Source organism: Canis lupus, chromosome 9 (assembly GCF_003254725.2).
Source record: "Canis lupus dingo isolate Sandy chromosome 9, ASM325472v2, whole genome shotgun sequence".
NCBI lineage: Eukaryota > Metazoa > Chordata > Mammalia > Carnivora > Canidae > Canis > Canis lupus.
Window position 1 is genome coordinate 35,306,458 of NC_064251.1, and position 25,349 is coordinate 35,331,806.

The following is a 25,349-nucleotide window of genomic DNA, read 5'->3' on the forward strand; positions in this document are numbered from 1 at the left end:
ATGAGGTAGGCTTGTATGAGTGCTATATATTTTTCTTTACTGGAATGTTACGGAATGAGTAGTTCTGTAGTTGTACACTGTACAACATTAAACTCACAGTTACTTGGAATAAAAAGCAACCAGGAAAAGGAAATAACCAGGTTTTTGTTCATTTTATATAATCCACTTTTATCAGTCATGTCATATTAAGGTAAGTCATTTTTTAAAAAGTAATTCGTAGTGTATCCTAAATTTGGCACATACTCAGATCAGGCTACATATGTAGGAATACTTATAAAAACTCACAGTGATGAACCTGAGGACTTTAAAATTCAGAATTGCTTTCCTCATATAAAAAATTGTTGGGACGCCTGGGTGGCTCAGTGGTTTAGCACTGCCTTCAGCCCAGGGCATGATCCTGGGGTCCTGGGATCGAGTCCCACGTTGGGCTCCCTGCATGGAACCTGCTTCTCCCTCTGTCTGTGGCTCTCATGAATAAATAAAATCTTTTAATAAATAATAATAAATAAATAAATAAATAAATATTGCTTAATCAAAAGATTTTAACATTATTTAATTTTTCATTGTATATACTGAAAGGCATTTGTTGATCAAATAAATTAGATTATACTTCCTTGAAATTTTATTATTTTTTTTGAAATTTTATTATTGAGTTAATCAAAACCTTGTCTACCAGATTTTGGTTTTTAACCATTCTGTTCTGAGAGTTTACGCTATACGTGCTGCATACGTGCATTGCTATTAGTAGAACTATCTGGAGTGTGACAAAACTTTAAGATTGCTAAGAGATGGGTCATGCTTTTCTTTGGAGACAGTAATAACCCTAGGAAATGAATAGAGACAGTTCTGCGTATTTAGAAAGGAAGGAAAAAGTAGTTCATAAAAATCATTCCAACACCCTGATCCTCATCATTCCTTGATTGTATAGGTCTTCTCAAGCTTGTTGTGACTTTAATTTTTGGATATGAAAGGGATATTGTGACATGACACCTGACTCCCTATTGATCAGCAGGGTTGTAACTCTTCTGGTTTTTCTATCCACAATGTTCTGTATTTGAACCAACTTTTCTGAGATGACTTAAGGTAATGTTATGAGCCAACTTCATTCTTTTGCTGGAATCTGATTTAACCTTTAGACAACATGGGAGGGGCCTATATGACTGAATTCCAGATTGTAATCCCACAGGGCTAGTCTGGGGTATTCACTTGGAACATGCTCAATCCTGACACAGAATAAAGATTCATTATAGATCTTATTTGCCATCCACGATACATTATAAAACTTGTCTACATAAATTAGATTTAGAATAAGCCTGAGTAGTGAATGATACTGAGTATAAATTTAGGTCCATCTCACACTAAAAAGGCCATGAAAAATTGTTATGGCTTTGTAAATGTTTCTTTTCAAGTGACCTTTGACCTAATCAGTTTCTTGTCCAGGGCCAAAATAAAGCGGGCACTATAGGTTGATAACCTGAGTCAGTGTATTTGATATGCTGCTTTTTACATAATCCTGTGGGATTCATATCAGTGGCCTTTGGGGGCTGAGATGTTTCAAAGCTGCTGTTTAAGTGGCAAAACCACTTATTGGATAAATGCTAAAGTATATCCCTCTTGGTTCATTAAAATCTGAATTTTAAATCATTGGTACAGTGGGTTAGGCTTGAAGTTCTGCTTTAAAATTAATCTCGGGCAGCCCAGGTGGCTCAGTGGTTTAGCGCCGCCTTCAGCCCAGGGTGTGATCCTGGAGACCCAGGATCGAGTCCCAAGTCGGGCTCCCTGCATGGAGACTGCTTCACCCTCTGCCTGTGTCTCTGCCTCTCCCTCTCTGTGTCTCTCATGAATAAATAAGTAAAATATTTTAAAAAATAAAAAATAAAATTAATCTCATGATGTTTGAGAAATACCTTTACTTGGTGGCTCATGCTGTTTTTAAAAGGTCAAGTTAAAAGGCAGGGGCCTTAATTTGGGGGCTGCTTAAACAACTATCAAGGAATCCAATGAATGTTCTGAGGTGTCATTCTCACTGGTTGTTTTATATATAATTTTTTTATATAAAACATCATAATATTATATTTTACATTGTATATACATGGTATTTCCTGGCATTAAATATAAAATTAGGGATAGAATAACAGTTTCTTGTTACAGGTTTTGAGAAACTGACACTCCTCAAAATAGCATATGAGCAATGCAGTTTTTGCTAATGGTACTTGCTGTGACTCAGAGTGAGGAACTACTATTGAATATTCTGATTAAAATAGCTTAAAATCGGAAGAATTTGACCATTTATTTGTATTAATATGGCTACTTAGTAAAACATTTTCTGAAACTAATAGCTGGGATGATACTACATTAATAGCAGTAGATATAGGGGTGCCTGTGTAGCTCAGTTGGTTAAGCATCTGCCTTCAGCTCAGGTCATGATCCCAAGGTCCAGGGATGGAGCCCCACACAGGCCTCCCGTCTGAGCAGGAAGCCTGCTTCTTCCTTTCCCTCTGTTGCTCCCCCTGCTTATGTTCCCTCACTGTCAAATAAAATCTTTAAAAAAAAAAAGAAGAAGATACATTAAAAGACTTTGTCATAGTTAGGAAAACGCCCCCCCCCCCCCCAAAGCCAGCATTTTTGTTATCTGATTTACAAGTTTATCTTCTCTAACTTAAGATAGCACCTGAAAACAAAGCCATTTGGTTATTGCTCAGGTAAATGGGAACAGTGACTCAGCCTTCAGGACTTCTCAACCAAGGAAAACCTTTCCTGTCTTGATACCATTAGCAGGAACAGCTTACTGCCATGAAAAGCTCTCTTTATTACCTCAGCCCAAATTATTGATCTTTAGAATGCACAGGTTTGGGTTTTAATGTTTATCCTCTGGATCATTTTTCCTCTTGAAAAATTTTGGATTTATTGATTTGAAGGATACAGTGTTAAAAATGAACTGGTAAATTGTAATCTATTTTTCTTCTGTCTAAATGACTTCTGAAAACAATGCATTTATTATATTTCTATGTGTGATGACACAGCAGTCATTAACAGAACCTCAGTGCACTTTCGGTTAGATAGTCCAGTCCACACATTCAAAGATCCAAGCTAAAATCAATTGCTTTGGGAATTCTAAATGTACTTAAAATTACAGGTCTCTATGAAAATGCACGACAATTATTAACAAATTAAAGAAAATTTTGGTGATCCATTCAAGATACAGCTCTTGTATCCCAGATTTTGAGATTAGATATGTAACCTGATTAAGCTACTACTTTTACTGTAGTAAAACAATAACACCTTTAGATTTTTAACTTAGAATTTTTCTAATTCCAAAAAGGATTGAAAGCAGCTATTAAACTGAAATTAGAAAGGTTATTTCAAATGTCGCAGAATACAGAACATCTTGAAGCATTTGGCCTAATAAAACAAAACGCAATTTTGCCTAGCATAAATACTCTTACTCTTTGCAGAACAGTCTTCTGTCTCCTCTCTTACCTGCCAAACATTCTTCTCAATTCGTGTGATATATTTTGGGAAAAACATTAAAAGCAATTTAAATGATTAAGCAAACCTCTCTAAGCAAAATTGCTTAACACACAAAATTATTTTACACCTAATAGGGTTTTATGTTTAATTGAAAAGGGCACTAAAAAGGATTACAGTGGAAAAAAATAAATAAATAAAAAGGATTACAGTGTACTTGTTTTTCCTCAAGATCTTTCTGGAAAAATAACATCTGTTATAAAGATGAAAGGCGCAGAACTAAATTCTTGTATTCTTTATTGCATTTGTGTTAATAATGAAATACTACAGCTTACACCTTAGAAATAAAGCACTGGAAAGGTTATTAATTGATAATGAATATTGTAGTTATCTTAATGCTGTTGGAAGACAAGATTCTCCAGCTTTGAAGTACTTACTTTCCCAAATACTGCTAATTAACTGGCAATGTGAAAGTGGTCCCACTGAAATACACCGCTAATAGTTAACCCCGTTTTCCAAAAATGTTTTTAGCCACACCTTAGAAGAACCTCAGAGGTTTCAAACCACCCCCTTAAACTCATTATCGAAATCTCTGACTCCTTATTTGCTGTCGCTAAAAAACTTTGCCTGCCACAATTTTGGCCCCATTCTGTAGTATTTACGAGGTACTCAAGGTCTCTATACTAACCTAGACCCGTATCACATACATGTCGGCCAAAATGTCCGCAGAAATAAGAAAGCTATCGCCAAGCCAGCCGAGACACCTCATAAACGGCCTTCACTGTCCTTTGAGCCAATTATTTAGGTAACATACAAAGAGACTGCTGGTTCTAGTTAGAATCCCACCGTCAGCTTCTCTAAGCGTCAGAAGGGTGTGCATAAGGGCAGGGGAGATCTCCAACCCCATCTCATTCCTCCACCCTGAGACGTAAGAAACCACCCACGGTACGAAAGCAGGCGGGGGAGGAATGCTGCAACCGGCTGCCAGGAAAGCGCTCTGCTAGGAGGCCGTTTCCCTGAGTCACGGAGAGGGCGGGCGGCTGGGCCCACCTGCCCAAGCCATGTCCTCTTCGTGAGGGGCTCCGCTTAAATAGGCAGGGCCCACAGGGTATGGGAATAGCACCGCTATGCCCCGACGCGGCCCAACAGCCACAGCCATTCCCGAGAGACTGCCTCTCCCCCGAACTCGCTCTGTATTCTGGCAGCAGTCAGCCGACCCTTCCCGACCAGCATCACGTGCACGCGGAAGTGCGTGGGTGGGACCGAAGCGCCCACGGAAATGACGTCGCTCACTGCTAGTCGCATGATGTGGCAAAATGCAAAAAAAAAAAAAAAAAAAAGCGGGGGGAGGAAAAGCAGGAGGCTGGGGAAAGTGATGAGTCCAAAAAAGTAGTCCCTTTGAGTCCTCTAATTTACCCTCGTAGCGCAGCAGCAAGCGAGGTTCTCGGCGCACTGCGCCCCGAATTCCTGCGCCCCACTGCACCGCGGCACTCCGTGGAGGGGTACATAAGACGGAGGGGGTGAGGTGACTTGGGCGGAGTTCTGTCGTCGGGATCCCTCCGCAAGGCTCAGCCGTTTCCGGAGTCTGCGCTGCGCCCGGTTCCGCCATTGCGGCTCTCCCGGACCCTGGAGCCTCCGCCCCCGACCCGAGCTCTTTCGTCTGCCTGCCAGTTTCCTGCGTCCCCGGAGAGTATCCTGCTGAGCCCAGCCTCCCCCCTCCCCCTTCTCCTCCTCTCCCTTGGAGAGCCCGGGCAGCCACTGCCCCGCAGCCCCAGTGACAGGAGGAGACCATACACCCCGACAGCGCCATGGCCCAGATTCTGCCAATTCGTTTTCAGGAGCATCTCCAGGTGCGGCCGGGCCCGGGCCAGTGAGGGCTGTGGAGAGGGTGATAGGAAGGAAGGAGCCGGAGTTTGGGCCCAAGTAGAAAGAGCAGGATGGGAGGGGTGTGGGTATTGGTGCTTGGGGTAGGTGGAGGACGGGGGCGCTATCTTGGAAAGCTTAAGGGTTAACGACGTGGGGCTTGGATAGAAAGGACGAGAGTCGGGGTGCAAAGGGCAGCGAGGCCAGGCCTGGGTTCGAGGGCCTCTTTTCACTTCCTGGGTGATAAGAACTGCGCATTCTAACTCCCTCCCCTTTCGCCGTTTTATTCAGTTCATTCATTTGTGTAGATTGGGCGGGCGGGGGCAATTCTTCCGCATGTCCTCCAGAGCAAGGATTTTCATCCTCCTAGGCCAGTGCAGAGCTGTCACCTACCATTGCTCTTCTCTTACCCTTTCCCCTTCGTATCTGCACCCAACAGTTGTGGGGCGGGTGGGCTGGGGAGGAGCAACCTTTTTTCTTCCTCCCTCTGCGGCTCTCTACTGGGAAAGGCACCTTCCCCTGGGGGCTGTGGGTACGGCGGCGACTAGCCTCTTGCCTTCCCCGAGGCAGTAGGAACAGAAGGTCACTGAAGGAACAGGAGGATAGAATGGGGGAACTTATTTCTCAGGGCGGTGTCAGTCTCAGAGTGCGTGGGGTCAAGGTCCCTAGGGGTATTCTTTTTTTTTTTTTTTTTTTTTCCCTTATTTCTCTAGGGATGGTGTGGCTTTTATTCCCTCTTTCGTTTTAGGAGGTAGGAAAGAGTTATCAAGAGGTTATCTCGGGGTCTGCTGGAGTGTACTAGATAGTTGTGGGCTTGGTGTAAGTACCTCCCTCAGGATTGCATGGAATTGAACCGAGCCCTGGAGATAGAGCACACCTGCTCTGAGACATGCAAAGTTATTTGGTCTGTAATTGGCTTCCTTTTAGTAGGTTCTAGAGTTCTTTCCCATGGTGCATTTTCCTGTAGGCAACATACTGTCTTATCTGGCAGTGTGCCTGCAGCGGGCCGAAGCAGATGATCATTGGAGGGCTTGACTGAATTAAGCCTCTGTGAGCTTCTGATTTTTTCTTAGTTCACCAATCCTGGTTTTACTTTGGCTGCAGTAATTTATTCATATTAATTTGCTTTCTTCTCAAATATTCCCTTAAAGAGGCCAGCCTCAGCTCAGTCTTCTGAAGGCCTAAATTCATAATGATGAAAGATGCAACGATTTGACATAATATTAACATTAGTGACCTATTGGACACCTTATCATTGAAGACTATTTACTTTCTCCAGGTGATACACATAAAGGATTCTTGTTAATAAAAAGGTTGAATATGAATATTCAGACTATGGTAACAACCTCATTTCTTTACAGGTATTCTCTTGGCTTGCATGAGCAAGAAAATTTTTTACCTTTAAGTCTTAAAATGTAAGGAATCTAAAAAATAAGTAAAGCACTTCAGTCATCTGTAGTTTTCAGATAACTCGTCTGAAGTAATGGAGCACTTAAAAAAGGTTTAAAAATGTTAAATGAGGGAGTGGACACAGAAGTTACTGTTTTTGCTCAATTCAGGTTTTAATTGCTGTGGTTATTTCTGTTAAAGTGGGGTGTAAATGAACGTAGAAGGCTAGAAAGATATTTTTGGGTGTGAGGTGAAAACAGGCTCATCCTCACATTAGAGTGTTTCTGAAATATCTTTCTGCAGACAGAATGTTTACAAATTATAAATGGCAGGTACAGTTGTGTTTACAAGGCAGAGGTATATCCCATTAGTAAACCTTCTTTCTTGACTAGTGGTGGTTTGGGCAGTAGCTTTTCATTTTTATTAAAGAGGAGACAATTGTTAAATAATCCCAAAGATTGGAATCCAGCCTTGTCACTAATTGAAGACAGATTTAATATGGGTGTGATTTCTGAGTTTCTGCACATACTCAAGTGAGACCATTTTCTTCTGAAATAATTTGAAGATTTGAGTATAAAGCAGCTTTGCAAATGTATTTGAAAAATTCAGCCATTTTTTGTAGTAATACGTCATGCCCAAAGTTAAGCTTGCTACTCCAGATGATGATTCATTGCTCAGAGCCCCAATCAGTAACCTCTTCCAGAATATCTCCTAACTTCTCATTTTTATCCCTTACAAAATTAATAAAGATGATTTTAATTGATATCTCAGGGTTTTTTTTTTTCTGAGTCCTGCCAGTTCAAATAGCAGAAAACTTCCGAAACACTTAGAATAAAAATTGGGAACAAGAATTGAGGAACTTGAGTGTAGAATTAGCTTTTGTGAAAGTTTCTAAAGGTGAACGGTAAATTTGTTTTTAACTACTCTGGCCGACTGAAGTATCTGTCAGCAAGGCTTGGAAATAATCAAATGAATGTTAATATTTAAAGTTATGAAGTATTTTGCTTTTTGGGTTTTTTGTTTTTTGTTTTTTAGGATAGGCTGATAGTCAACAGATGAGTGCCTATTTGAGCAAGACATTGCTAGAGTTGCAGATTCTAAAAAAAAAATCCTAGACTACACATAAAATGTTGCTTGGAGTTCTCACTTCTTGGCACATTAAGTTTCTTTATGCCATTTGCACATTCTGCTGTATTCCCAGGTTCTTAGGTTCTGCAATAAAAAAATCTCCCCACTTTTTTCTTTTCCCTTTGATCCATAAATGCCAGCATGGAATGTGTTGTGAATTATATGGTAGGGGTTCTTACTATGGTTGTTTTGATTTGAAAACAGTGCTCAGTATCACTGTGATATGCTATATGCTTAACTGTACTGCTTGGAGAGGCATACTGCCTGGAATTCTGCTACAGACTAACCTGGGAATGACCCCCAATCTTAAGATACATCACGTTTTTCAGAATTTTCCTAATGGTCAGTTTACTTAGCTTAAAGGGGTGTGGCTAATTCTAGTGAATATACTTTCACTCTATTTAGGAAATAATTTAAGACATGGAACTGTGTGCGTGTGTTTATAGAATCACGATCATTTTCATTTTAGTGTAATACATGATTTTAGAAACCATAACCTATGATATTTGAATTATATTTAACAATATATTTTTCCTGTCACTGATGTGGTTTTTCCTTTGGAGTATTACTGTCCAGTAGAACTTTCTTCCAGGGTGCCTGAGTGGCTTAGCTGGTTAAGCAGCAGACTCTTGATTTTGGCTCAGGTCATGATCTCAGGGTTATGAGGTGGAGCCCTACTTTGGGCTCCACACGTAGCATGGAGCTTGCTTAAGATTCTGTCTCTCCCTCTCCTTCTGTCCCTCCCTCCCTTAAAAAAAACAACATTCTTTCATGATGAATATTTATACTAGGTACATAGGGATAGTGAAATGTGGCTTGCTGACTGAGGAGCTAAGGTTTTACTTTATTTCTTTTTAATTAATTTAAATGTAAGTGGCCACATGAGGCTCTTGTCTATGACATTGGACAGCACAATTACAGGCCAAACTGATGGGCTTTGTAAGAGTGAAGATTTATCTGATTATCCACATTTACATTTTATTAACTACAATTAAAACATTATTTGAGAGTAGTAGTTGGAAAAAAAGTGTTGGTTGAATACTGTCTCTTTTGGGATGTGGTAGTGATGAACAATGATTAATGAATGGAGAGAACAGCAGACTTCTCGTGAGAGCCTGTTTTTCCCTATGACTGTGGTTTGGTGTTTTCAGGTCTTCACTTAATCTCTCCAGACATCCTTATTAAATAAAGAGAGTGAAATTCTGCCCAAGGGAATACTGTCAGAATAGAATTTGATCCTGGGTCTTCAGATACAAAATATTTCATGAAAATAGAATGGCTGTGAGAGAAGTTATACAATATCCTACTGTACTTTTTTTCTGTTGAACTTTGCTCTGAGAGTGTTATAATTTGACCCAGAATGTTGTCATTTCAGTGTGTAAGGAGTATAACATTTTCTTTTCTTTCTTTTTTTTTTTTTTTTTTTTTGTAAGATTTTATTTATTCATGAGAGAGAGAGACACACACACACACACACACCTGGGGGGGGAGGAGGGGGCGGGGGGGGGGGGGGGCGGGGGCGGGCAGAGACATAGGCAGAGGGAGGAGCAGGCTCCATGCAGGGTGCCTGATGTGAGACTCGATCCCGGGTCTCCAGGATCATGCCCTGGGCTGAAGGCAGCGCTAAACCGCTGAGCCACCTGGACTGCCCAACATTTTCAAATGAGATATTTTACCTTCCTTTTTGAGGATACTGATTTTTCAAAATCTGGTGTGTATTTTACACTTAGACCACATCTTAATTCAGACCCTATTTTCATTAGAAATATTTGATCTGTGTTTAGCTTTCATAATATTTGCAGTTGAAATAGCAGATTTGCATATCTAGGTTATTCCAAACATACTTAAGTTTTCCATAATTGAATCAATTATCAGTTACCATTTTGTTTTAATTATTTTAATTTTAAAATCTGTCACAGTAACCACATTTCAGGTGCTCAGTATCACATGTGGCTTGTTAAATGTGACTCCACTATAGAAGAACACAAGGTTAAGACTAACCTCTTCTTTTTCTCAGTAAAATAGGCCTACTGCCTCAAAAAGTTACCATAAAGGCCTGAAATCATTTATGTGGAAGTATTTGGTGTAGCACTTTAGGAACATTGTTAGCTATATAGTTTTTGTCTAGTGTATTTTATTCCTGTATTTCACAACAAGTGACACAGTATTTTTTTTGCAGACCTAGATATTTATGATTTATAAATATTTGGTACCTAAGATTTGAGTACTTACCAGCAACTGTGTTAGACTAGGGATAGAGTCGTGAACAATACCGACTATAGCTTACATTGATGAGTTGGCAAAGGCTGTCAACACATGGTTGCAACCATGGATGTTATTCAATGTTAGATGCTGTGCAGGACTTAATACAAATATTCATATGATACAAAATCGATCCCGGTTTGAAACTGTGCGCAAAAGAAAGAAATCTTTAAATCACTTTTTTTTTTTTTTTTTTTACGGCCCATGAGCACTTGCTGTCTGCCATTGGTACATTTTTAATTAGTGTTCCTTGGTCAGATACATTTGTTAAACCTGATCATATTTGATAAAATACCCACCTGGAATGCCAGTCAAACCCATGCTAGTGTTATATATGTTCTTCTATAAGATGGTAGTGTTAGGGGCACCTGGGTGTCTCAGTTGGTTAAGCAGCTGTCTTTTGCTCTGGTCATGATCCTGGGGTTCTGGGTTCAAGCCCTGCGTTGGAGACTATGCTCAGCCAGGAATCTGCTTTTACCTCGACTCTCCCTCTGTTCTCTCTCTCAAATAAATAAAATCTTTTTTTTTTTTTTTAAAAAGATGATAGTGTTAAAGTGAATGTTCTCATTTAGATGGGAAATGAGTTCATAACTGATATTTCAATTTTTTTTTTTTTTTTTAATTTATGATAGTCACACAGAGAGAGAGGCAGAGACACAGGCAGAGGGAGAAGCAGGCTCCATGCACCGGGAGCCCGATGTGGGATTCGATCCCGGGTCTCCAGGATCGCGCCCTGGGCCAAAGGCAGGCGCTAAACCACTGCGCCACCCAGGGATCCCGATATTTCAATCTTTTATATTAGAATGAGGTTATTTTTCTAAACTTATTTACATATATACCATGCTAAAGCTACTTTACAAAGTCAGCTTGTAAGTCATAGCAAAGTTTATGGCTCTTGATGTTTTCCCCCCTTTCTTGGCCAAATGCCTGTGGCTAATGCCCTTAACCTGAAGGGATGGCAGGATGCTTGGATCTGAATACATTATACATAACCCATCTGTCAGTTTTGGATTTTATGTCTCCTTTTTTTTGTGTTATGAGAGACATAATTTATTTTGTCCTAACTTAAAGGGAATAACTATTCATCAAATCTTAATTGTCCTGACATCCATAATATCAAAATTAATTGACCACTATAGATTTTTGAATACCTACTGTGTGTCAAGAAGGCAGGTAAATATTTTATGTTTATGATCTCATAATTAGCAAGAAAATCCCGTCAGGTAGGTAGGGTTAGCCTTATTTTGCACATGAGGAAACTGAAGTTCATAGCAGTTAAGTTGTAGAGTTACATAGTTGGTGAGTGGGTGGTCAGGCTTTATTACTTGGTCTTTTTGCATTGTGGCACATTGCCTCATTTGGTGAATGATTGTATAATTTGAACTGCAAAATATAGTACAATTTGTTTGCATCTGTGCTGTGGTGTTCTTTGATGTACACATTTTACCAGTGATTTGTTTTTAGGTCAGTAGGGTTTTTTAAAATATTTATTTATTCATGAGAGACACAGAAAGTGAGAGGTAGAGAGACAGGCAGAGGGAGAAGCAGGCTCCATGCAAGGAGCCTGAAGTGGGACTTGATCCGGGTCTCCAGGATCACGCCCTGGACCAAAAGCAGGCCCTCAACCCCTGAGCCACCCAGGCGTCCTGGTCAGCAGTTTTTATATTAACAGAAGAGTAGGGGCCACTTAACCAACATTTGATTTTCTGTGCTTTAAATGGTTAGATGATTTCTTTTTTCTTTTTTCTTTTTTTTTAAGGTTTTATTTATTTATTCACGAGAGACAGAGAGAGAGAGAGGCAGAGGGACAAATAGGCTCCATGCAGGAAGCCTGACGTGGGACTCGATCCTGGGTTTCCAGGACTTGGACTGGACTGGACTGAAGGCGGCGCTAAGCCGCTAAGCCACCGGGGCTGCCCTGATGATGTTTTTTTTTTTTTTTTTTTTAATTTTTATTTATTTATGATAGTCACACAGAGAGAGAGAGAGAGAGAGAGAGGCAGAGACACAGGCAGAGGGAGAAGCAGGCTCCATGCACCGGGAGCCGGACGTGGGACTCCGATCCTGGGTCTCCAGGATCGCGCTCTGGGCCAAAGGCAGGCACTAAACCGCTGCGCCACCCAGGGATCCCTGATGATGTTTTCTTTATTCAAGTTCCTACTAGAAAATTGTGCAGAATGATTGGGATCAGGTTAACTTGTAACGAGATTATCTTTATTCCTCTCATAAAGCTGAAATTCTCAAATGTGTCTATGGCGTTTATCTTAATGAAAAAAGTGAATGTGTTCCAGTCTGAAGCCACTTCAGAAAACAGGAAACTGCTACTTTATTATTCACGATTTTGTATTTATACTGATACAAAACTTGAATAGGAAAACATGGTGCTGGAGTTGGGGGCAGGGTAGAAAGTGGAAGTTGAACATGTTTGCTTAGTGTGAATAGCATAACCATAGAGGGAAAAATGGTTACAAACTTGTAGGGTTGTGCTTTGGAGGTAGAACTACCCAGTAATATTAGTACTTCCTGTTCTGAATCATTGGGTAAATAGGGACTTTTTTAAATGTTCTGAAGTAAAGCTGATTTTAAAGCTTATTTCTGAAAGAACAGGGATTGAGTACATTGAAACCATTTTTGCCACATTAAGAAATTTTAGCTGTGTGCTATTGTAGAAAATGTCTCAGCTATTTAAGCTCTTTTTATTCTTTTTCAACTTCCTCATTTATTAAGTTAAAATAATACTTTTTGAAAAAAAATAATACTTTTTGGCCATTGAGAAGTTAGACTGTGGTGTGTTTTTTGTGTTTATGTAGTAAGACTTGGCTTATATAGACACTCAAATGTTAGTTTTTTGCCCTATGCTAGAGAGGAGTCTCCCTTTATCTAGTAAAGTGGAACATACATGCCAAGCTAAAGGAAAATACCAGCTATGTGGTTTTTGAAGCCAAAAACTTATTCTTTCATTTTCTTCATGCAGTCCATTTCTTGAGTAGGAAAGGGAAGAACCCTAATTAGTGATACATGCTGGGGTTCCTAGAGATTGCAGTTTCTGATGACCTTGATCTATATCTATATAGGTAATTTTGTTTGTTTTAACAAAACAAACTTATTTTAAAGTTTTAGAGGACAGAGGCTGAAATGAATCCTGGAGGAGAAAATAGGGTGTTGGCAAGGGTTTATTATTTGTGGAGGCTCTAGAGCAGAATCCATTTGACTGAGAATCAGAGTAGAATCAGAAAATGGGATTTGGGTTGAGAGTTGCTTTCATCTGTTTCTGACTAGCTGAGAAAGAGGACTTAAAAACCACCATTGTGGACACAGTGAAGCCAGAGACTATCTGTGTATGTTCGGTTTGGCAAACAGCTGACTTTGGATCACTTCTTATTTGAGGATGAATAATTAGAGGGGAAAAAACCCGTAGGGAGAGCATGGCTTAAAAAATTCATGTCTTTCCCCATTCTGCAATACTATATATTCCTCCCCTTTGAACTGTGCAGATCTAAGGTAGTTTTCTTTTTTTACCAGAAAATATTCTTCAAGAAAGTGTTTCCATATATATATATAATATATATATATAATATATATTACATATATATAATATATATATTCTTTAAAATGTGTTTCTCCTTTTTTTTTTTTTTTTTTAATTTATGATAGTCACACACACACACAGAGAGAGAGAGAGAGAGGGGCAGAGGCAGAGGGAGAAGCAGGCTCCATGCACCGGGAGCCCGATGTGGGATTCGATCCCTGGTCTCCAGGATCAAAGGCAGGAGCTAAACCGCTGCGCCACCCAGGGATCCCTCGTTTGTTTGTTTGTTTTTTTTTTTTTTTTTTAAGATTTTATTTGTTAGAGAATGAGCAGGGGAAGGGCAGAGGGAGAGGGACAAGCAGACTCCCTGCTGAGCAGGGAGCCTGACTCAGGACTCCACCCCAGGACTCTGAGATCCTGACCTGAGCTGAAGTCAGATGCTTAACCAACTGAGCCACTGAGGTGTCCCAAGAGTTTCCTTATATTATTATTATTATTTTTTAAAGATTTTATTTATTTATTCATGAGAGACACAGAGAGGCAGAGACCTAGGCAGAAGGAGAAACAGGCTCCTCACAGGGAGCCTGATGTAGGACTCCATCCCAGGATCCGGGATCAGGCCCTGAGCCAAAGGCAGATGCTCAACCGCTGAGCCACCCAGGCATCCCGTTTCCTTATATTAAAAGCCTTACTAAGTCTCCACTTTTTTTTTTTTTTTTTAATGTAACTTCTCCATGCTTTCCCTATTTCCTTTGCTTTATTTTTCTCCAGGACCCTCATCTCAATTTAACATGTTTCACTTTTTTTTTTTTTATTCATGAGAGGCACAGAGAGAGAGAGAGGCAGAGACACAGGCAGAGGGAGAAGCAAGCTCCATGCAGGGAGCCCGATGTGGGACTCAATTCCGGGTCTCCAGGATCAGGCCCTGGGCTGAAAGCGGCGCTAAACTGCTGAGCCACCCAGGCTGCCCAAATCTCCACTTTTATTGAGTCCTCTCACAGTTACTTCTGTTTTGAATACTACGATACTGTTCATTGAAAGCTATTTTAGGCTTGAAATTATCTGGATTGATAAGAGGTAAATGTAACATCTAATATGTTTTCTGGCCTCACAACTACAACTGCTGGATGTAGCAAAGAAACATTTTAAACATCCCTCAAGAGGCATCTTGGTGGCTCAGTTGATTAAACATCTGCCTTCAACTCACGTCATGATCCCACAGTCCTGGGATTGAGCCCCACATCAAGCTTACTCCTTGGTGGGGAGCCTGTTTCTCCCTCTTCCTCTGCCACTCCCCTTGCTTGTGCGCTTGCTCTCTTGCACTCTCTCTCCCTCTCCCTCTCTCTCTCTCTCTGTCAAATAAGTAAAATCTTAAAAAAAAATCCCAAGACCCAATCCATCAGGGATATATTTCTGGGGACATAATCTAAGAACAAGTGAAAAAAAAACCAGCTCTTTTAATATGCAAATGGAAATTTTAGACATATTCTAATATTTCCATGATTGTTCCATAATAGATTTTTTTATAAAGCACTTCAGTGGAATGGAGATGACTTTCCAGTGTTAATGAAAACACTGATGTAAAAAAGTGCATATGAAGAGTTAAAGTGGTTTCTGAAATGTAAAGAGTAGAAAAACATTTTCAAGTAAATTATAATTTTATTTATTTTTAAGTATGCTATATTCCCAAAGTGGGGCTTGAACTCACAACCCTGAAATTAAGAGTCATGTACTCTTACTGACTGAGCCTGCTAGGTGCCCCTGTAAATTATAATTTTAAATATATTTGTAAACTGAGTCAAATGACTACATGAGCTATGTGTTAAGCATATCTAATCCCTATATTAACAGGACCAAAGTTCTTTTAAAATTGAGATGAAGTTCATATAACTTAAAAGTAACCATTTTAAAGTGAACAATTTAATGGTATTCAGTACATTCACAGTGTTTTGCAACCATTATCTGTATCTAGTTCCAAAATACTTTCATTGCCCCAAGAGGAAACCCCAAATTCATTAAGCTATATCTCATTGCCACCCCCACTCCCATGTCCTGCAACCACTAACACACTTAACGTCTTTATGGATTTACCCTTCAATAAAATCTTAAAATATGTGACCTTTTTTGTCTTTTACTAAGCATAATGTTTGAGGTTCATCCATGTTGCAGTACGTATCCGTACTTCATTCCCTAATGGCTCAATAATGCTCCATTGAATAGATACACTACATTTTATTTGTCCTTTCCTTAGTTGATGGACATTTGGATTCTTTCCACTTGTTGGCTATTACAAATGAATGGTGCTGCTATGAACATTAAAGTTTTTGTTTGAATACCTGTTTTCAAGTTCTTTTGGATATATACCTAGGAGTGGAATTGCCAGGTCATATGGTTTAGAACTGTGTGTTAAATTTTTGAGGGATTGTCCCACTGTTTTTCATAGTAGCTGCATCATTTTACATCCTCCCCAGCAATGTATATGAGAATTCCGGTTTTTCCACATTCTAATATTGGTCAAAAGCTTTTTTGAGTATCCAGGGAATCGTTTACTTGCCAAAATGAATACCCTATTTGGGCACATATGATATTCTTAGTTCTGTCTGTTCTCTCCCAGGTTTGTAACTCTGTCTTCCCTTAAATTGTATGTCCTGCTTCAGATTGTATTTCCATTTCTTAGACATTGTGTATACCCCTGCATATATCTGGGCCAAGCATGCATCCTTGTAACCTCAAGGCACCCTTATAATTATTGTGTGCAGCTTATGCACTGAGTAGAGAAGGCCATAGTGCTTTTACTGTAGAATTCTGTATATTAGTGTAGTGTCTGGCCTACAGTAGCTGCTTATTAATTGTTTATGTGATTATTGGAAAAATACTATAGAACAAGGAAGAGATCTAAGGAAATAAGTTTTTTTTCTACTGTAGCTAGAAGAAAACTTCAGAAAATTGTTGGCATCATCTGTGGCATATTTAAAAACTTGATATAATATGAATAGAAAGGCCTATGGAGCTAAAAGCCTGCAGTAATAAAATATATACAGAAACAGTTGATCCTGGATACAGGAACAGAATTGCCCCTGTGGAAATCAGCAAGGTGGAAGATTAACTTGAATTTTTTGAAAATTCTGAATTTAGAAATCACAATTAAAACAGGAGTTGTGACAGACTAAGTTACAAATCTAAGAACTATAGAAGCCAAAATAATTGGAATGAAAGCTTTTTCAGATAGTGGAAGAAAATTTAACAGATACAAAGTAAGAAACAGGATTTTTAAATTAATCAATTAATTAATTATTGGAGTTCAATTTGCCAACATATAGCATATAACCCAGTGCTCATCCCCCTCAGTGCCCATCACCCAGTCACCCCAACCCCCTGCCCACCTCCCTTTCCACTATCCCTTGTTTGAGCAACAGGATTTAAAGAGTTCAAGGTTTGAGACAGGCCTGGGGAAGTTTAGTCCCATGAACTCAATTAAAAAAAAAAAATCTGCAAGCATCAAAAGCTTACCGTTTCCCTGACCAAAAAGCTAAAAGGTAGTCTTAAGTGTTAATTCTGAATGTCAGACAGTGAAGCGGTATTTATAGGGTTTGGGGATGGAAAGTTTTTTCCACTTTTTAGAAGATATGAGCTACAAATTGTACACTCAAAACCCTCTGAACCTAAAATCTGTTATTTTCCCTATAGGTTGTTATCTTAGTAGTAATGAGAAATTTGTAACTTAATACAAAGGTAAAGAAAGACGATTTCACACAAAATTTATACTTCAATAGTAGGTTATAAAATATTGATGTTAAATTGCCACATAATAGATACTCAATGGGTATCAGAAAATAAATCCTGGTCATTTAGTCATTTTAATGTTTCAGACTCCCTGAATTTGTTAATGTTAAATGATATTAAAAAAGATTGTAACTTTTTTTTCCCCAAAGATTTTATTTATTTATTTATTCATGAGAGACAACAGAGAGGCAGAGAAACAGGCAGATGGAGAAGCAGGCTGCCTACAGGGAGCCTGATATGGGACTTGATCCCAGGACACTGGAATCACATGACCTGAGCCAGAGCCAGATGCTCAACTACTGAGCTACCCAGGTGCCCCACTTATAACTCTTCTTGCTGAGTGTTATTCACTGTTGAACTTGGAATTTTTGGCATTTAGGTTCACAAGAAAATATTTCAGTGACTCAAATGTAAAAAAAAAAAAAAAAAAAAATGGTTTCAGTCTTGTAACTTATATCACCTACATGCTGATCATGCTTTAAATGATTGCTCCAACTAGAAAAATGAGCAATAATTGTATAATGTCTAATTTCCTAGCAGGTCTATTGGTATAGGGTAGAAAAAGACATGAATATGTGCAGCAGTAACGGAGTTGACCGGAATCACTGGGCTCCCACTTAAAAATAATTTTGGGAAGTTAGGTCATAGAATGAAGTTTCCTTGGAACCTTTACAGTTTTAATAGTAAGGAAACTGACCAGATGTTGTAGTTATCTATACCAGGAAACCAAGCCTTTGGTGTCTGCCTAGGGACATTTTAATCATCTTTTGAAGTTTTTTTTTTTTTCTTTTGAAGTTTAATGTTAAGTCAGCACTAGGTATTTATTATAATCTTGAACCCTCATAGTAGCCTCATTTCTAGTTCTTTGAAAAGAACGTTTGGACGTACTATGACCTACCAACCCCATACCTGCCCCATACACACCTATCATCAGTGATGGCTTTGGTGGCATTCTTGTTTTGTACAGCTGAATGGCATGCAGAAAAGGGTGGAACCTTGGAGAGTCTGCAACATATAGGGCATAAAAATTTCCCTATATTCCCTTGCAGCTTGATCAAAATTGATGTGTGATATTCCATGTAATTATTGGATTGTTTTTTAATAATGAGTCAAATTTGAAGTTTTTTAATTTTCCAGTCGGTAATTGACTATAAGTAGGAAAAATTCTCTTTGAGTTTCCTGATAATTTCTCAAAGCTAATAGTCTTACAGTCCTTCTTGAATGTAGTACTTAATTTTGGAGCAAGTGACCAGGGTCCAGTTCTTAAGAGACAGTGATTTCCTCAAAGGCTAAGATGGAGTAGAAACCAAAGGGTCAGCAAGAGTTAAAGGCATTTTTACTTGCTTGAAATGTGTGGAGCACACAAAACAATGGCCAGTATCCTGTTGATGGAAGAACTAAAGGAATCCTGCATTCTCAGCATTTTTCTTCATTTCCTGTAGAAGACAGCAACTGCAGCTTTTATGTGACATTCTGCTGGTTTCATGGCTAATTTCAAGGGCTCCATGAAGTGGCTACTATCAGCATTTTTTGTCACTGTGATTGATATTAATAAAGGCTGAGAATGTTTAGGGACTTTAAAAGGAAATTATGCTGAGTGAAATACTTGGGATAGGAAGTTAACCAAATCTTTAGGCACTTAACTTCAAAATAACTGCATCAAGTGATGCCCAAATATCAGCAGGTCTCTCTCAAATTGTTTACTTCTTAATAGGCGTTACCACTACAGAGCTAAGTCTTTATCAAGATACCAGATTCAACTACAGAAAAGGTATCTGAAATAGGACTGTATACATAGAGCACTTACAAAATAGTCTCATCTGAAACGTAGTAGCTCATATATACTTCCTTTACATTCTAACTATTCAGATGAAAGGAGGAAGGATCTGGAAAGTGTAAAGCCAAGCACTAATTGTGAAACATAAGTTCTTAGTAATACTGTCATAAACACAAGTTTTAAGGTATTTTGATTTTCAGCTGATAAATGAGTTTCTGTTCTGAGTTTACTACTCATTCATTAGGAAGCTGTCTGTCTCCCTGAGCATGCTTATAAAGAAGGCTGTTTGCAGTGAATGTTCCTATTTGATCAAATGTAACAACTGCTTCTTGAAATTAGTAGGCTTAAAGCAAGACTAATATTTCTTTAATTGTATAATGTTTGTAGGCACACACAGTTGTGATTTATTGCTGAGAATGGAGATTGTGCTAACAGTCTCCTTTTCAGTCCAAGAATTGGGCTTGAAAAGTAGCATGGTTTTACTTTGTTGTACTGCCCTTTTTAATAAATGTATACTATTGGGTTACATATATCCATAGTCCATCTGGTCCCTTTAACAATATTTTCTAGGAAAAAAACAAAACAAAAATTTTCTAGGTTGATCACTAATATATTCTCGTAAGATGCTGACTCACCATTGCTGGGTTCCTAATTCCTTGTTATATGGAGGTTTTCCTAAGCTGTCTTTAGTACCATGTGTTTTGAACAAATTGGCACACCCTAGGTTTGACAATGTCATGGTGTCAGGGTCCCTGAGGTAGATAACTATAAAATGACAGAAATTCATAAAACACAGAGTGCTTACGTGCTAACTCGCTTTAACCTTTCATGTAGCACCTAGGCATGCTGTGCTCACCCTTGAGCAAGCATGGACACTTTCTCTTTTCTATTTACCACACATACAATCAAATCAAGTCTAGTTTCAAAACCAAGCTTTTAAAGTGTTAAAAACTGATGAGTCTTTAACTTAGATTTCTTAATCTAGTATTTTTGAAATTGTTTTTTTCCATATTTCTTTGATTTTTCAGTATGATCTCTTTCACACTTAGGGTTTTTTTTTTTCTTTCTTTCTTTCTTTCTTTCTTTTTTTTAATGATAGAGAGAGAGAGAGAGAGAGAGAGAAAGAGAGAGAGAGGCAGAGACACAGGCAGAGGGAGAAGCAGGCTCCACGCACCGGGAGCCCGACGGTGGGACTCGATCCCGGGTCTCCAGGATCGTGCCCTGGGCCAAAGGCAGGCGCCAAACCGCTGCGCCACCCAGGGATCCCCCACACTTAGGTTTTTTAAATTAGGGTTTCATCATAGAGATGTGTACTCTTCAAAAGCTTTATCATATTGAGAAATTGACACAGTGGTAGTTTACCAAGCATAGAGATGGCTTCTCTTTTTTCGTGTTCTCTGAAGAAAGTGCATCTTATTATATCTGCACATTCTTAGTCTTTTATAATGTTGGGCCTTTGCTATTTGAAAGCTTAGTGATTTCTTTTTTTAAAGATATTTATTTTTTATTAATGAGAGAGAGGCAGAGAGAGAGAAGCAGGCTCCATGCAGGGAGCCCAACACGGGACTCGATCCCGGGTCTCCAGGATCACGCCCTGGGCTGAAGGCAGGCGCCAAACCACTGAGCCACCCAGGCGGCCCAAGCTTAGTGATTTCGTTAGGGGAAAGAGGCACCCAGATTGAGGAGTTTTTCTTGGGTTCTGACTTCTGCTAGTATTGAACTTTGCAGATTTTTTCTCCAAGCCTCCTATAGCTATCTGGACTCTGAAACTTGAAAATTTTACTTTTCCCTGCTTCTCCCATTTTGTTTGAAATTCTTGTGTAACGTTACCAACTGTCTTTCATATTTTGCTGGAGTTTAATGTTAAGTAAGTTTTCATTTTCTCCTTATTAGACTTCCAAGAAAACGTCTGAAAACCGTGCTCTTCCTTAGACTGTGGTGATGGAAATATATATTTTGTGCTTTCTAATACAGTAGTCACATGTGACTGTTGAGTACTTGAAATGTAACTAGTGTGACTGACGAACTGGATATTAAATTTTATTTAGTTAAAATTGAATAGCTGAGCAGCTTGGGTGGCGCAGTGGTTTAGCACCACCTTCAGCCCAGGGCGTGATCCTGGGGTCCCAGGATCGAGTCCCATTTCGGGCTCCCTGCATGGGGCCTGCTTCTCCCTCTGCCTATGTCTCTGCCTCTCTCATGAATGAATGAATGAATGAATGAATAAATAAATAAATAAATAAATAAATAAATAAATAAATAATCTTAAAAAAAATAAAATTGAATAGCTGCATATGAACAGTGGCTACTATCTTGGACAGTATAAGTGCAGCAAACCTCTTAGTTCTGATTGGACAGACATCTGGTGTACAACGCCTTTACAGAACAGCATAACTCTTACACTTGAATTACATCACTCTTTGGTTTGATTATCATCTTTACCTTTTGAAAGATGTATTGTTCCTTCCTGCCCCATAGGTAAATTGCCTAATAAAAATCTATTCCTTATAATTTAATTTTTGGGATGCCTGGGTGGTCTTTGGCTCAGGGCATGATCCTGGAGTCCTGGGATCGAGTCCCACATCGGGCTCCCTGCATGGAGCCTGCTCCTCTCTCTGCCTGTGTCTCTGCCTCTCACTCTCTCTGTCTCTCATGAATAAATAAATAAAATCTTAAAAAAAAAAAAGGACTGGCTTTTATACAATTTAATTTTCAATTTCTCTAACCTTATAAGAGAATATAATTCCTTTTTAAAAACTTTAAAAAATAAATTTGCAAGCTTTCCTATAAGACTGGGGAGAGCTATATCCCAGTCACTTAGATTTTTTATTTTTTGCAATATTTGCTTTTGTTTTAAACATTTTAAAGAAATTCAAGCTGTCATGCCATTTCATTTCTAAATAAAATGCTCCAGCATGCATCTTTAGAAAATAAAGAAATACTTCTTATAATTATGAAATTATAGCTGCCTAATACTTAATAATCCTTTAATATCTTAAAAAATAGTCCATATTCAAATTTCTGATTGTCCCCAAATATTATTTGGTTTGTTTAAATCCATATTCAGGCAAGATCTACATGTTGCTTTCAGTTATGTCTCTTAAGTTTCTTTTAAACATTTTTCTTTTTACAGAGTTTCAAATTTACAGAAAAGTTAAAGAATTCCCATATACATTCTTTTTTTTTTTCCTTAATAATTTTTTTTCTTAATTTTTTTATTCGTGAGAGGCACAGAGAGAGAAGCAGAGACACACACAGGCAGAGGAAGAAGCAGGCTTCTTGCAGGGAGCATGATATGGGGCTCAGTCCTGGGACCTGGGAACCTGGATGATGGCCTGAGCCACCCAGGCACCCTTCCCATATACATTTTTTTTTTATTCTTTTAAGATTTTATTTATTTATGAGAGAGACGGGGGGGTGGGGTGGGAGGCGGGGCAGAGACGTAGACAGGGGGAGGAAAAGCAGGTTTCCATGCAGGGAGCCCGATGCTAGACTTGATCCAGGGACTCTGGGATCACGCCCTGAGCCAAAGGCAAACACTCAACCACTGAGCAACCCAAGCATCCCTCCCATATACATTCTTAACCAAGATTCAGCAGTTCGTCACTTTTTTTTTTTTTTTTTTTTTTACTAGATTTATCCTCTTTGTCTCCATACATACATTTTGTACTGAACTGTTTGAAGGTAATTTGCAGACATAATACCTCTTTATCACAAGTATACTGTGGGGTATATTTATTGAGAATAATAAAATGGTCTTACATAAGCCACTACAGTTAAAAGGGAAGAAACTGGCTGATAGAATCTTGTTATCTAATCTCAGGCCTTATTTACATTTCATCAGTTGTTTCAGTAACATCTTTTATATCAAAAGTCCAGGAACAAGAGTTGCTTTGTGTTGTTCTGTCTCCAAGGTTTTTTTTTTAAAAGCTATAACTCTATATTTTAAGACTCAGATATGTTTGAAAAATGCAGGTCATTTGGGGGGCTTGAGACTTGATCCCAGGACTCTGAGATCATGACCTAAGCCAGAGTCCGATGCTTATCCAACTGAGCCACCCAGGTGCCCCTCTCTTCCCTTTTGTAGTAAGAAGTATCTTGGGAAGACTATGTAAATATGTATGTGACCACATATGTAATAACCACACTACAGTTACCAAAGGGAGGAAATTTCATCTGTTAATTTTAGTACAGGTTGATGAATCTTTCCTGAATCAATTATTGTAATACTTGCAAAAGAGTGACTTTTTAAAAATTCCATTGGTCTTTCACCATTTTAAAGTTTGCTTTCTTTAAGGAACAGCTTTTCATTTTTTGTTACTTAAATTTTTATTTATATTAGTGTGAACTCCTGATTTTAAAAACCTCTTTTAATCTGTAATTGTCCTGAAAAGTAATTGACTGTATACATATAGCAAAAGGAAATGCTATCACTCTATATAAGATGATTCTCACCTCTGTAATATTAGTTAGGCATATTGAAGAGCAAAGATGGAAGAGGCTTGGATAAGTTGACCTGGAATTATGTAGGTATGTGCTGACTGGGAACCTCTGGTTTTGGAAAGGTATAGTATAGGTGTGTACCTTAAACTTTTCTGTATGTTGAAAGAAATTCTATGCTTGCTTTACATTTTACCGTCTTTTTTTTTTTTAGTCTTGAGCTCTTTAGGGCAAAGAGAATTTTTTGATGATACTGACCTTATGCCATCTGTTTGCATTAGGTTTCCCAGCTTGCTCTCTCAGCACAGGTGTTAGAGGAATATTTGCCAAGTTTGTTTGAAAGCCTTAGCAATGTTCATGGTGCACCTAAAGAAAAGAATTAAAATAGGGTTACTTAGTATGAAAATGTTATGTGGTTTTGAAGATTCTGGTCTATCTAACTTTAGTCAGTCAAATTAAAGAACAGAATTGAAAGATTTTAAGTATAATTTCCTTTTTTTTTTTTTTTTTTAAGACATTTCAGTGTCTGAGTAAGTTAAGCAGCCAGAGACCATTACTCTGTTATCAGCAGTCAAAAGATATTCACGCCCAGGGTTGCGAACAACCCAGACAGCTGAATTAAACAGATAGTAAAATGCAAATACAAAAAAAAGCTAATTTTGAACTGGCCTTATATACTAATGTGTTGTGTGTTCCAATAGCATCTGTCAAGCCTTTACTACGTGTCAGAAATTGTTCTAAGTGCTTTACATTAAACCCTCACAATTCTGGGGTTAGATCCTGACATTTCAGATGTTTCAGAAGAGGAAACAGATAACTGATTTCCCCAGATCATTTATGTGGCAAAACTGGGGCTAAACCCAGACATATTTTTCTTATGAAGAATCCACAGAACCAACTAAATTTGGATAGCACTTGTACTTCATAATCAAAGTTATATATTTTTATAGTAATTGTCTACTTGAATGAACAACCTGTGTTCTCTAGATAATGCAGAATCTGAAATACCGCGTCACACTACAAAAACTGAGAATGTAGTGGTTTTTTTCCCCCCCGGCATGTTTTTTTTTTTTTTTTTAAGATTTTATTTATATATGAGAGAGAGAGAGAGAGAGGCAGAGACATAGGCAGGGAGAGAAGCAGGCTCCATGCAGAGAGCCTGATGTGGTACTCATTCCCGGGACTCCAGGATCACACCCTCGGCCGAAGGCGGCGCTAAGGCGCCGCTAAACCGCTGAGCCACCCAGGGATCCCTCCCCCAGGCATGTTACTTGAAATTGGGATGTGGAGGAGAGGAAAAGGAAAAAGAAACACTTTTTTTTTTTTTTTTTTTAAGATTTTACTTATTAGAGAGAGAAAGCACGAGTAGAGAAAGCATGAGTAGGGGCAGAGGCAGAGGGAGAAGTGGAGCAGGGAGCCTGATGCAGGGCTCAATTCCAGAACCCCAATATCATGACCCAAGCCAGAGGCAGACTTTTAACCAACTGAACCACCCAGGCACCCATTTTTTATTATTTCTAACCTGTAACTCCAGGACTCCCCAGAGTTTTGGGCTAGCTGATTAACAGTAAATTTATTAAGCTTTTTGGAAATTAAACTGGGCTTAAATGTCAAGTCCTATAGTAGTACCATTTAAGGACCAGGACCCAAAATGTAGTATGGAAATCAAAATAATTGCAACATTCGAGTTTTTTTTTTTTTTCTTTTTCT

General features: G+C 38.7%; 2 protein-coding genes across 4 annotated transcripts in view; one reads left to right on the plus strand and one right to left on the minus strand.

The window, feature by feature from the left end:
- Positions 1–1,823: 1,823 nt before the first annotated feature.
- LOC125755750 (uncharacterized) lies at positions 1,824–5,278 on the minus strand. The gene is made up of 2 exons (XM_049114168.1): positions 4,157–5,278; positions 1,824–2,541 (listed from the first exon to the last, which is right to left on the minus strand). Exon 1 carries the CDS (start codon positions 5,276–5,278, stop codon positions 4,490–4,492), a length of 789 nt encoding a protein of 262 aa, XP_048970125.1. The 3' UTR covers positions 1,824–2,541; positions 4,157–4,489.
- The window catches only part of CLTC (clathrin heavy chain), a 66,437-nt gene continuing 46,265 nt past the window's right edge, over positions 5,178–25,349 (plus strand). For 2 of the 3 annotated variants that reach the window (XM_025440716.3, XM_025440717.3), the window contains exon 1: positions 5,178–5,318. In XM_025440716.3, coding sequence (XP_025296501.1) covers positions 5,277–5,318 — 42 coding nt within the window. In that variant the 5' untranslated portion in view covers positions 5,178–5,276. The remainder of the gene's footprint in view (positions 5,319–25,349) is intronic. The other variant, XM_025440718.3, reaches the window with a different exon arrangement.